Source organism: Rhinopithecus bieti, unplaced genomic scaffold, assembly GCF_001698545.2.
Source record: "Rhinopithecus bieti isolate Rb0 unplaced genomic scaffold, ASM169854v2 scaffold_21891, whole genome shotgun sequence".
Taxonomy (NCBI): Eukaryota; Metazoa; Chordata; class Mammalia; order Primates; family Cercopithecidae; genus Rhinopithecus; species Rhinopithecus bieti.
Window position 1 is genome coordinate 1,698,738 of NW_016810869.1, and position 13,603 is coordinate 1,712,340.

The window sequence follows — 13,603 nt, forward strand, 5'->3', positions numbered from 1 at the left end:
TTTTTTTTTTTTTTTTTTTTTGGTTTGTGCTATTTTATTAAAGAAACCAGGTTTTTGTTTTTTGTATTTTGTTTTTTTTTTACAATTTTATGAGGAAAATATTCAAGTAGAAAAAGAATAGTACAACAATAACTTATTGCTGCTGCCTTTTGAATTTTGTGATTTTGTCTTATTGGAATTATTTGAAAGTAAATCACAAATGTTATAATACTTAATCAGGAAACACCAGTCTCTTTGACTGAAGGTTCTTTGATTATTTTTTTTCCTTTTTTTTTTTTTATTTCTTAACTATTGCTTCAGATCAGCTTGATGTCAACAACCCAGTGATAAGCATAAATGAGGAATATTCTCAATAATTTATAGTATTTATTATTTTAATAGAAGCAATACATTGATAAAGTTTATGTTGTTACTTAAAGTTCATTTTAAAGAAATTTGTTAGAATGATGCATTGGAAAAATTTTGTCAAAGGGAAGTCTATTTAAAAAAAGGACAGAAAAAAAATACACTGGCTACAAATTTAATGCCTCAGAATACATCACTCTTGTTAACAAGTCAAGTTTCATGGGGAGCAATTTACATAGCAAAATTACCATTTTTATGTGTAAAGCATAATGAATTTTGCAGAGGCATCTAGTCACTTTCCACAACCTTCCTCCACAAAAGTTAAATTTGAAGTGATTTCTCTTCCCTCACCTCCAAGTCCTGGTAACTACCTATAGTTTTACCTTTTTTAAATGTAATGAGAATGACAAGTAGACACTGTGGACTCCTTTGAGTCATTCTTTTCAGGAAGCTTTTGCGTTAGTGAGTCAAGCTTATGAGTTACTCTTTTCAAGAAGCCACACTTGGCTAATTTATATATATATTTTCAGTAGAGACGGGGTTTCACCATGTTGGCCAGAGTGGTCTCGAACTCCTGACCTCAGCTGATCCACCCCCACCGGCCTCCCAAAGTGCTGTGATTGCAGGTGTGAGCCACCGTGCCCAGCCTAATTTGTGTGTGTGTGTGTATGTGTGTACATACATTTTAACTTGTCTTGGGTAAATGGCTAAGTGTGGGACTGTTAAACAAAATACCATGTTCGAGTTTATGGAAATATGCCAAATTGCTTTCCAAACTGGCTATACAACTTTGCATTACTATCAGTAGTTGCTTCACGTCCTTCACATATGTTGCCAGGGTATTTTTCCCCTCATTCTAATAAGTATGTGGTGACAACTTATTGTTGTTTTTATTTGCATTTCACCACAGAGAAGTGAGGTTGAAAATATTTTCATGTGGATTCTGTATTTTCTTCTTTGGTGGATTTTCTATTCAGGATTTTGCAAAATTTTATAAAGTTGTTTAGATTTTTATTGTTTGATTTTGAGGTTTTAACATATGTGGACATATGAGTTAATCAGATGTACATTTTTTGAATATATTCACATATTTGTGTCTTATCTTTCCATTTTCTTAATAAATGCTATATTTAATGAGTTTTCAAATAACATTTTCTTGAAAATTACAATTTGTTGGCTTTTCTCTTTTATGGTTTTAATATTCTGTGTTTTTTTCTAATAATTCTTTGCCAAACAAAAGATAACAAAATTTCCTTTATTAGTTTTATATATTTAAACCTTGAGGTTTTATATTTATATTTATGGCTTCCTTTGGGCCATATTTTATATACAATGAGTGGTAAAGGTCAAGTTTAATTTTCTTTAATATGAATTTACAGGGGATCCACCATTTGTCTAAATGCTATCATTTTCCCAATTATTATGGCTAGTTTGTCCATAAACACTTGAGCATTTATGTATTTATCAATTTATTGACTCTCATTGGTACCACTGACAATGTACATACTATTACTACAGTGTTATGATTACTATCGTTTTATAATGACACAAAATCAGTGTGAATTGTCCCACATTTTTCTTCTTTCTTTTGAAATTTTTTGAAACTGTTTAGAACAGTTTTGTTGCATATAATTTTAGAATCAGCTTATCAAATTATTCAACAATGTTGTATCTTTGATTCGTATTACATTGAATCTAAGTTTCACTTTGGGAGCGTGAACACCTCAATGAATGATATCGAGCATTTTATCCATGAGTAAACACAGTAAGTTTTCAGTTATCTAGGTCATTTAAACATTTCTCATAGCAATATATGTAGAATTCAGCATACAAGTATTTCATGTTTGTTTTCATGTTTATTCACGTTATATAAAGTAGATGTTAAAATCTTCCTTTATTTTCATTTTTATAGAAATATATGTAAATACTGAGCTTGTATCCTGTGACACTGCTAAACTGTTTTAATAATTCTAATTTTTTTGTATATGGTATTTTCTTCATAGATAATCATTCTGGCTCTGAAAGAAGATAAATTTGGTTTTCGTGTTGCAATTTATGTAACTTTTATTTCTTTTACTATTTAACCCTAAAGATAGTGTTCAGGAGAAGTTCTGGGAGCATATATCCCTACCTTTCTGTCTATTTCAAATCCTTGGGACAAAGCACTCAGTATTCACCGATAAGAGTGATCATAGTTATAGATTTGTTGAGGTTGAGAAAGTTCCTTCTATTTGTAACTTGCTAAGTGTTCTTTATTTCTTATGTCATATTTGTTAACTTTTATTATGTGTGTATTGAATGTATGCAGTGAATTGTATTCACTGATTTTTAAATGTTAATCAACCAGTCTTCTTTTCCTAGGATATCCCTCACTTGGTCATAATGAATGTATTATCAAAGCCTGAGATAGTCCTGGGGTTCCGCTTATGTAGCTCTCTTCTCCCAGAGAGCATTCTTCACATTATCTATTTTCTATTTTATATATTTTGTTCCATTTTACTATCCTTTGTGATGGCAGACAAGTTTTAATCAGTTGCTTTTTCCTGACCAAAGTGGATTTTTTTTTAGTTCTATTTCCAAACCAGTCAAACTTCTTATTGAAATTATGTAGTTTATTTAAATATTAAACAAAATAATGACATATATGTACATAATGGATTCAGAATTTGTGTAACGTACTTTAAGTTGAAAGTTTCCCAAGACTTGATAAAAGTGATTTGCTAAAATTATGTTGCAATTAAGAACAATTAGGCAATTATAAAATCTCAGGTAATTTTATAGAATTAGAAGTGTTGCCATGCTTAGTGTTTTGAAATAATCTTCAAATTCTTCCCTCACTTAGAATCAATCAATTTTGGACTTCATAAATAACTTCGTAAGTAACTCAGTGTGTGTTATCTTTACAAGAATGGTGGCATTAACCCCGAGCAGCAACAAATCTGTTCTCAGAGTTGTGTCCATACTCCTACATTGAGAGATTGCAGTTTGATGAATAATTATGCATTTCAATATTTTTATACAAACATTTAAAATATATATGTATCATTATTTTTATTAATTATTTTACATAGTAACTGTTTTGCTTTAATTAATATTTTCTGATGTTGATGCTCTCTATAAGGAAATTATTATTATTTTTATTTTATTATTATTATTATTTGAGACGTAGTCTCGCTGTTGCCCAGGCTGGAGTGCAGTGGTGCGATCTTGGCTCACGGCAAGCTCCATCTCCCTGGTTCACGCCATTCTCCTGCCTCAGCCTCCCGAGTAGCTGGGACTACAGGCTCCCACCACCACACCCAGCTAATTTTTTGTGTTTTCAGTAAAGACGGGGTTTCACTGTGTTAGCCAGGATGGTCTCGATCTCCTGACTTCATGATCCACCCGCTTCGGCCTCCCAAAGTGTTAGGATTACAGGCGTGAGCCACCGTGTCTGGCCAGGAAATTTTTATTATAATTAGATTGCACACCCAGAAAAAGAAAGAATAAACTTATAATCCATTTTGTTAGTAAGGTTCTAAGCAGTATTAAAAATATGATTGTAATTATAAGTGCAAAAGACAGCATAACAGTTCATCACAAGATAAATCCTGTATACTCTATAAAGATGAAAGATAGAAAAGTTCACAGGCATTATAGACAAGTAGCCTAAGATAGAGAAAACATGTTAAAACTGAATTATTACAAAAAGTGAAAAATAAATATTTGTTAAATTTTGTTATATAATTGAGTGGGCCAATTGTGACATTTCACAAGAATAGAATACAGTTTTCATTTACTTTTAATCAATAAAATTTCTTACATTATCTCAATGTAATTACTTTCAAGTAGAGGTAAATTACTTTGACTTTGTAGTTCTGGTTAATGGAACAAAGTGTTCATTCCTAACAGCAAAGGCACAGCTTTAATTTTAAAGCTTCTAACTCATGTTACTCTCAGATAATAATATTAATGATATATAAGGAATTGATGGAGGATTTATAGGCAACTGAAACAAAATAATGTATCGAAAAGAGTCAAGATTCATTTTAAATAATTCACTTCAATTTAGAATTTATATGATAACTATGTAATAAATGAGAGCACTTATTGTAAACTGACAAAAGTTGAATAAATATATGGGGTAAATCTTGTGTGATGTGTTTCTAAATGCTTTGTAATTTTTGAAATATTTCTACACATATGTTATGCTCCTTCCTATGAAATAAGTGACCTTAAATACATAGAGTTAGTTAAATTTTCTATCACATAAAATTCACAGAATTCTTTATTTTAAAACTTTTTATGTGGATACCGTAAAGAGATATTTGAAGAGTAATTTATTATATATGATATACATCTTTCATATAAATTATAGTGAATTATTTTGAATACAATATTTGATTTTTTTACTGATATTTAAATCATATAGAAAGAAAAGAGAAAAAGAGGCATATTAGTGGCACCAGCATGTACCAGGCATTGTGAGAGTTTTACATATAAATTATTGTTTAAGTAGATGTAATCATATTATAAAGTAGTTTATAATATGTATTAATTGATTTAGCTCACTTTTTCTACCTAAAACTTAAATATGACTTTCATATACAAGATTTTACAATGGAAAACCTACTCTCATTTCAAATCAAACAAGTACACTTAAGTGGAAATTTGTTTTCATTTGAGCACCTATTTGCAAAACTTATTGTTGTATATTTATTAAAGAAAATAATGGAAACTTATTTGTTAACAAGCAGAACTTAACCAAGCACGTTAACATGTTCCAGCATCAGTCCACAGTAAGTATTCAAAAGAATAAGCATAATGTTAGTTATACATTTTCCTATAAGGAAATCTTTTCATAGAACTCTCAATCAGACAGACCAAAAATACAATTTATAAACCATCGTTATTCTCACGGGCATTTATGAAACTTAGATAGCAATAAATGTGGTTATTTAAGTTCATATTCCCTGTAAATTGTTATTATAATAGTAGATAAGGCTTTTCATTTTGAGTGAATTTTCATAATGAAAGCAATAAAAGCATATTTTTAGGAAAATAATCTACAATATTACACTAACCTATTCATATATTTGACAAATATTTTAATACTAATTTTAGAATATGAATAATCAAATTAGAAATCTACCAAATTCCCTAGTAGGCATATACTAATAGACATGATTTAGATTGTTTAGGTGGCACATATTTAAATAATAATGGCTTTGGTCTAGAAGTAAATTAAACAGTTAAGTCGTGATATTTAAGAAAAAAATAGTATTTGTTTTTTCCATTCAATTTCGATAAGTGGGAAATCTGGAAGAATGACATATTTTGTTGTCCTGTGTTCTCTAGAGCCCATCATAGTGTTACCCACACATCGGTCTTTCCAAATGTAATCACTGGATAAAAGTTATTGTTTCTCAAGTTATAAAAGATCTTCTAGATATTGTAGCATACCGCTTCCACTTGCAGTGGAATAGCACTTTCTCCATATCACTATCTCTAGAGGGGGCACTCTGATGACATGAGTCCTTATTGTATTAGCGTTGCATAAAGCACAGATGATTTTTATGTAGCAGAGTTTGTGCTGGAAATTGCATGCATGTATTTTGGCTTTGTTTCTATTTTAGTATTCAGAAATTATTAAAATGTACATTCTGCTCTTTCCCAGGCTCAGTATTATATAAAGTCGACATAGTTACCGTTAATTGTTTCTCAAAAACACAACTTGGCAAGTCAAATAACTCTTATTATAGGCTTACAGATTAAATAATTAAGGTACATCAATAAATTGCAAATAACTTTTTGAAGTTCTGCTCCTGAAGAGTGCTGAGAATATGATTTATATTTAAGTTTGTATGATTTCAATGTATTTTATTTCCTCTGCTGTCAAAGGAATGTGAAAATTGTTTTCTAGAAACAAAGCATAAAATAAAATTATAATAACAATAATAGAAATAGTGTTTTAAGACCTTAGAGAATTACCCAGTTTTAGCCTTAGCAAAATGTTTATAAATCCCATGAACAGGTTTACATTTTATAGGTAGAGTGATTGACATTCAAAGGATAAAATACTAACCCAAGGACACAATAAATGATATATAGAGACCCATGGGTACTTTTCAGTTCACAAATATAGAAATATCTCATATCATAAAAGACCAGAATGCTGCAAGAAGTCTGCAAGAAGACTGCAAGTGGCTATAAAGTGATAGTGAGTTTTCACCCCTAATTATCTGAAATCACAGCCACATTTTTATACATCATCCTACTTTTAGTAACAGACAGCAGTTATTGAATTTGCACCAGAAATTACTTTAAATTTACTCTAACCTTTTGGTTTTCATAACTGCTATGGTTGCCCCTGAAAGGGCAGGCAGTGTCATGAGTCACGTGCTCAAAAAGGTGAGATGTTTCCTACAGGACATAGAATGGTAGTAGGTATAGAGACAAAACTGATTTTAGCCTGATCCCAAATGTTATGCTTTTAATCATTGTTACAGAATAGTGATTGTACATTAGGGACGTAAAGTAATATTGAGTCATAATGGAAAGAGTCTATTTTGAAGTAAAAGGATTCAGTTTCCTGTGCTCAAGTGTGGAATGCCTGAGAACACATTCCAGTTTCAGGGGAAAGCTGCAACAAGGCAGAGGTAGGACAGTGAGAGGTGACAGCTGATAGCAGTCAGAGCGATTATGTATATGCTTTTTCATCCTTCCTTTAATTCACTAACTTGTGAATAACTTTTATTTTATCTTTATAAAAATTTCCTTCTTTTCTGTACCTCTTCGGGCTTTTATTGTTGAACTAAACAAATATTCCTGGTACAAAATTGATCAAGAATGATCAAGAACAACGCAGTGGAGTGTGTTTACTATGATTCTGTTTAGGCAGTTGACACTTCATATGTCTCCTGAGTGGCGGTGTCTAGTATTGGTTCCAAAGTTTCACAGGCAAAATAAATAAATAAATAAATAAAATTTTGAAATATTTCCTCTTTCTTATTTTCTAGGGGAAAATGTGTAGACTGTAATTACCTGTTTAAGTAAAAAATCAGGGATACATTTTTTTCTTTCTTTGCAAAATTAACTTTTACTGAAGAATTTATTTTCTCTAGTTGTTTTAATACATTGCTACTTGGATTTTCTATTTACGTTAGAGCTACTTAATATACTTTTTAAACCATCTCTTTTCTTACTATCGTGAATAACTTCTCTATAAGTATTTATTCCCTTTTTCCTAATATTGTTATATCTTTTTAACTAGTGTTATTATTGATGTATTAGTATGTTGTTATAATTTAAATTTGAATTGTTTCAGAGAATGGCAGATACATTAGCAGAGAGAAAACCAGACAGAGAGATTTAATTTGTCCATTATGTATTCTGAATTTCCAGCTTTGACTTGTAAAATAAACCAGACATTTATGTTTTTGTTATATCTCAGAATTAATAAATCCACTGAAAAAACGAAAATACTTGATTTAAGATGGACTTGCAATTATTGAATATATTTTGGTATCTCCCAGTTACATGTCAATTTCATGTTGACTCTCATGCTAAATTTTGATTTCAATTATTCTTTATTTTCCACAAGTGTGACTCAACATCACACACTACATATATCCTGCCATAAGAAAATGATCCTTTGTGTAAATAAATTTATTTTTTGTTTTCTTTGAGTTTAGGTAGATTTGAACATTAGACATTTTTAAAGATTATGTGATTATTTTTTACTAGCTACTGTGTTTTTCTTAGATTAATGATGAAACCAATTGTTCATCCTGTAGACTCTGACAGCATACAATGAATTCTGACAACTTTCTCCCACTCAAGTTCCTGATAACGTGTAATTTCCTTGATATGACAAAATATCATTTTAGCATTCATGTCATGCCATGGTATTCATTTGCCATTTTCCTGTAAGTTAATGAGTTCTAGCAAAGAGCACCTTCAAAAAGTTGTCGTTTGCCAAAAGTCCTGCTGCAGCATATGGAACCAGTGACAAGCTGCAGTATTAAAGAGATTTGTTTTAAACCGAGCCTCTAAAGTGTGCATGGAAATACTAAATACATTCCTGTGTATTTTGCAGATAATCCTGATTTGCTGAGCCATGTCACAGTGGGTATTAGAGTTCTGGATGTCAACGACAATCCACCTGAACTTGCCAGGGAATATGATATTGTTGTCTGTGAAAATTCTAAGCCTGGCCAGGTAAGTTAATTGTTTCCTTCCTCCTCATTTGAATGGAATAAATGCAAGCAGCTTTATTTTATTATTCTTAGGCATAATCCCCAAAGCCCACAGTGTAATTTTGTGCTCAGTGAAAATAATTTCATAAAGCTTTATTTTAAGTACCAAATAATTTTTGGAGAATCATAGCAATTGAATTTTCTTTGGATCCGAAATGTAACTCAGAAAAATGAATTCATTCATGAATGCTGCACAAATTATACCAATAAAATGATATTGAATGCTTTATGTCCAACCCTACTTTAAATGAGGTGGAAATAGCAAATGTGTTTCTCTTAATGAGGCTGATGGACTTGATTGTGTCAGAGGGATAGCTCTGTCTATTTTGGAGGATCTGCAGGAGTGACACAGGAATGATGATTGAGTGATGCTGATACTAAACGATGATTCAATGTTAAAAACATGAAGAGTATATATGTATTAATAAGGTGGTGAGAGTGAAGATGAATCTGAAACGTGGGGCAAGAGGCTGGTTGTTGTGTGGCATCTACTTAAAGAAGCAAGGCAATTTGGAAGGCTGGTTGCCTATAGCAAATAGAGCAAGTAGGAGGCTGAGAGGGGTTGTGTATTTGTTTTTCTGCTGTATAAGCAATTACACAAAACCTGCAACTTAAAACAAAAAGTATTTATTATCTCACAGTTTCTATAGGTCAGAAATTTGTGCATGGCTTAGCTGGGTCTTTGCAGAGGTCTCTCAAGACTATAATCAAGGTGTCTGCTAGGGCTGTTTTCTCGCCCGAGGCTTGGGGGTCTCTTCCAAGTTCATAGGGCTGTTGGGAGCATTCAGTTTCTCTCTGATACAGACCTGAAAAAGTCAAGACTTTCCTTTATTCCTCAAGGCTGCCCATATCTCTGAGATACCACCAGCAGTTGCTTGCCATTTGGACCTCCCCATTATGTCCAGTTATTTCATCAAGCAAATAAGAGGAGCAAGCCTGCAGGCAAAACAGCCTCATATAATGTAATATAATCAAGTGAGTGACACATCAACACATTTGCCATATTCTGTTTGTCAGAACCAAGACACAGGTCATACCCACACTGAAGGGGGAGGGATTACAGGAAGGTGTGCATTCAAAGGGTATAGGTCAAAATATACCCTTTCTGAGTCAAAAGTACTCTATTATTATCTGTAGTGAACAAGAATGAGTATCCCTTCCCAAATGATGCCAAGTCATTTTGAAACTTGTGCTGAAATTATACTCCTGAGAAGCATCCTTTTTTGTATTTGTGTATGAAGGACAATCAGTGAGGCTTGCTAAAGTAATCATTACCTATTTATTTTAATACTGTCAGGGAAAAATATATGTATATCTGAATGGCTGGCTTTGTAACATAAAGCTTTTTTCATGTTCACTGTTGTTAAAATAAAACAAAAACTCTAGACATAATACATTTAAAAGGGTTTATTTAAGCAAAGAATGAGTAAGAAATTGGGCTGCACTCAGAATCAGAAGAAGTTTAAAGAGCTCCATCCAGCATCGTGAGTGACAGGCTTTCAAAGGCTGAACACAGAAGCCAAGTAGAGAAATTACCTGACTGGCTACAGCTAGGTGTTTGCTTTATTTGGGCCTAAAGTGACCAATTGGCTGTCTTGTAATTGCCTGAAACCCAGCTGTTTGTTTCTAAAATTATATTCCTAAATTAGGTTTCTTTTAGTTGACATAATGTGTTAGAGTTCTCTAGAGAGACAGAACTAATAGGATAGATACATATATGAAAGGGAGTTTATTAAGGAGTATTGACTCACACACCATCACAAGGTGAAGTCCCACAGTAGGCCGTGTACAAGCTGAGGAGCAAGGAAGCCAGTCTGATTCCCTAAACCTCAGTATTAGGGAAACCAACAGTGCAGCTTTCAGCCTGTAGCCAAAGGACTGAGATCCCCTGGCAAACCACAGGTGTGAAGTCCAAGAATCCAAATGCTGAAGAGCACGGAGTCCGATGTTCGAGGTCAGGAAGCATCCAGCACGGGAAAAAGATGAAGGTCGGAAGACTCAGCAAGTCTGCTCTTCCATCTTCTGCCTGTTTTATTCTAGCCTGTCTGGCAGCTGATTAGGTTGTGCCCACCCAGATTGAGGGTGGATCTGCCTCTCCCAGTCCACTGACTCGAATGTTAATCTCCTTTGCTAACACCCTCACAGACCCCTGAGGAACAATACTTTGCATCCTTCAGTCCAATGAAGTTGACACTCAATATTAACCATCAAACAAACCTAGGTAGCATTTTGTTACACAAAAACTAAAAATACAGTGATAGCCTCAGGCTGATATGGCCTTCTACTTAATTAATTTAATATTTCCCATGAGAAAATTATAAATATGAATAAGGACAAAGTAAAGTCATATTTGAAAGCATTATATGGTTTATATAATTTTATTCACTTAAATATTAAGATTATTTTTATATGCTTAAGTATTTCACTATGCAACATGATTTATAAAAACCAAATAATAATATTTATAGTAATTTAAATACAATTATTAAAATATACATATATACCACAAATATCTTACTTTCAAAGTACTATTAAAAAATAAAGTGAATGCAATTACATCACTAACATAAATGTATCTTGAAATATCCAACTTAATAAAATCAACACAATATTGAATGAAAAAAAAAAAATTGTTAACAATTCTTAAGGAAATTTAACAAATTTAAGAAAAATAACAGATCTCAAATTGATTCGGTAATAACAGCACAACTTACCATAGAATAGTGAACAGAGGGAAAATAATGGAATTGGAAAATTTAAAATTTAAGAAAATACGGTAGCTCAATTGTTGGTAATAACAGCAACTTAGACATGGTGCAAGAGAAAATAAGGGAACTGGAAAGTAGATCAGAATAAAAAAGCCATGTTGAAGCATGAAAAGATAAAGAAAATATAAATAAGAATATGAGAGACATATGGGACATGCAAGTCTAATATACAAGTTATTCAATTCTCAGAGGCATATGAGAGAAAGAATGGGACTGAAAAAATATTTAAGATGATTATAGTGGAAAGTTATTCCAAATTGATGGAAATATCAAGTCAAACACTCAATAAACTTAAGAGAAACAAAACCACCAAGCATACTGCCTACAAAGCTAAATTTACCTCAGTGCATTAAAGTAAAACTTTAGCAAATTAGAAGCAGCAACAGAAAAAAAGATATGATACCACTATCAAAATCACAGGACCTAAGATGAGGCAAAGCATTCTTTGACTTGACACCAAAAGCGTGAGTCATAAAAGGAAACAGTGATAAATTGAATATCATCAAAATTTAAAAGTTTTGCTCTTAAAATCTGTTAAGATGATAAAAAGACAAACTACGGAGTTTCTACTTTTAGGCCTATAGTTTGTTTTATAAAAAGGTTTCAAAACTCAACAATAAAAACAGAAGATAAAATTCAATTTGAAAATGGGCAAAATGCAAGAACAGACATTTACTGACAAGGACATAGAAAGAGCCAACTAGCATATGCAAAGGTATTCCACATCTTTTTAAAAATTTATTTCTATTTACATTGGGTAAATAGAAATTAAAACTACAATGTGATATCACTACAGGCCTATCATAAAAGCTAAACTTTGTGGTAAATTGTGTAGAAATTAGGTCATTTCTGCATCATTGGTGAAAGTGTAAAATGGCACTACTACTCGGGAACATATTTTGACAGTTTCATAAAAAATTAAATTTGCAATTATCATAAAATTCAGAACTATATTCTTGGGCATTTCCCACAGAGATATGAAATTTTATGTTTATACAACAAATGTACAAAATTATTTATAGCAGTTTTATTTATAATAAATCCAGACTGGAACCAACACACACATCCTTCAATAGATGAACGATTAAGCAAACTGCAGTAAATTCATAGCGTGAAATACGTTTCAGCAAAGAAAAGGAATGAGTAATTAATACATGCAATAACCTGGATGAATCTCTAGAAAATTGTTCTGAGTGAATAAAAGAGCCAATGTCCAAAGTTTCCATGAAGTATAATTTCATTGAAATAGCATTTTTACCATAACAAAATTATAGAAATAGAGAAGAGGTTATTAGTTCCCAGAGGCTGGGTGCAAGGGTAAAGATGAAGAGGAGTGGGTGTGGCCATAACATGGCAGCAGGAGCTATCCTTATGGTGATGGAAATGCTCGTATGTTCTTCTTATCAATGTCAATATCTTGGTTGTGACATTGTTTTGCAAGATGTTACCTGTGGGAGAAAGTAGGTAAAGATATATAAGATCTCTCAGTATTATTTCTTACAATTACCTATAAATCTTCGATTACCTCAAAATAGAAGTTTTAATTAAAATTTTTAAAAAATACCTTCAAAAGGACAATAATAAATCAGATTTTCATGAGGAAAAATTAAAGCTGGAAAACAATAAAAGGATAACACCCAAGAGCTACTAGGAAATAACTGACAGTCATATATGATTTTTCTACCAAATATATTCCTCAAAAGTAAAGTCAAATAAAGCTCATATTTAGGCAAACAAAAATGTGAACATTATTTAGCATAAGTCAGAAACACCATTAAAGCTTTTCTTGAGTAAAAACAAAAATAACGGGGGGGCAGAGCAAGATGGCCGAATAGGAACAGCTCCAGTCTCCAACTCCCAGCGTGAGCGACACAGAAGACCGGTGATTTCTGCATTTTCAACTGAGGTACTGGGGTCATCTCACTAGGGAGTGCCGGACAGTCGGTGCTGGTCAGCTGCTGCAGCCTGACCCGCGAGAGCTGAAGCAGGGCGAGGCATCGCCTCACCTGGAAGCCAAGGGGGAAGGGAATCCGTTTTCCTAGCCAGGGGAAATGAGACACACAGCACCTGGAAAATCGGGTAACTCCCACCCCAATACTGCGCTTTAAGGAGACAGGCACACCAGGAGAATATATCCCACACCTGGCCGGGAGGGTCCCACGCCCACGGAGCCTCCCTCACTGCTAACACAGCAGGTCTGCGGCGATCTATCCGCAAGGCAGCAGCGAGGCTGGGGGATGGGCGGCCGCCATT

The 13,603-nt window shown here is 32.9% G+C and overlaps 1 protein-coding gene across 4 annotated transcripts in view; it reads left to right on the forward strand.

Moving 5' to 3' along the window:
- Window positions 1-13,603, forward strand: part of CDH18 (cadherin 18) — a 1,176,273-nt gene that overhangs the window by 1,107,899 nt on the left and 54,771 nt on the right. For all 4 annotated transcript variants that reach the window (XM_017893219.1, XM_017893218.1, XM_017893220.1 and 1 more), the window contains one exon: window positions 8,423-8,544. In XM_017893219.1, the coding sequence (XP_017748708.1) occupies window positions 8,423-8,544 (122 nt within the window). The remainder of the gene's footprint in view (window positions 1-8,422; window positions 8,545-13,603) is intronic.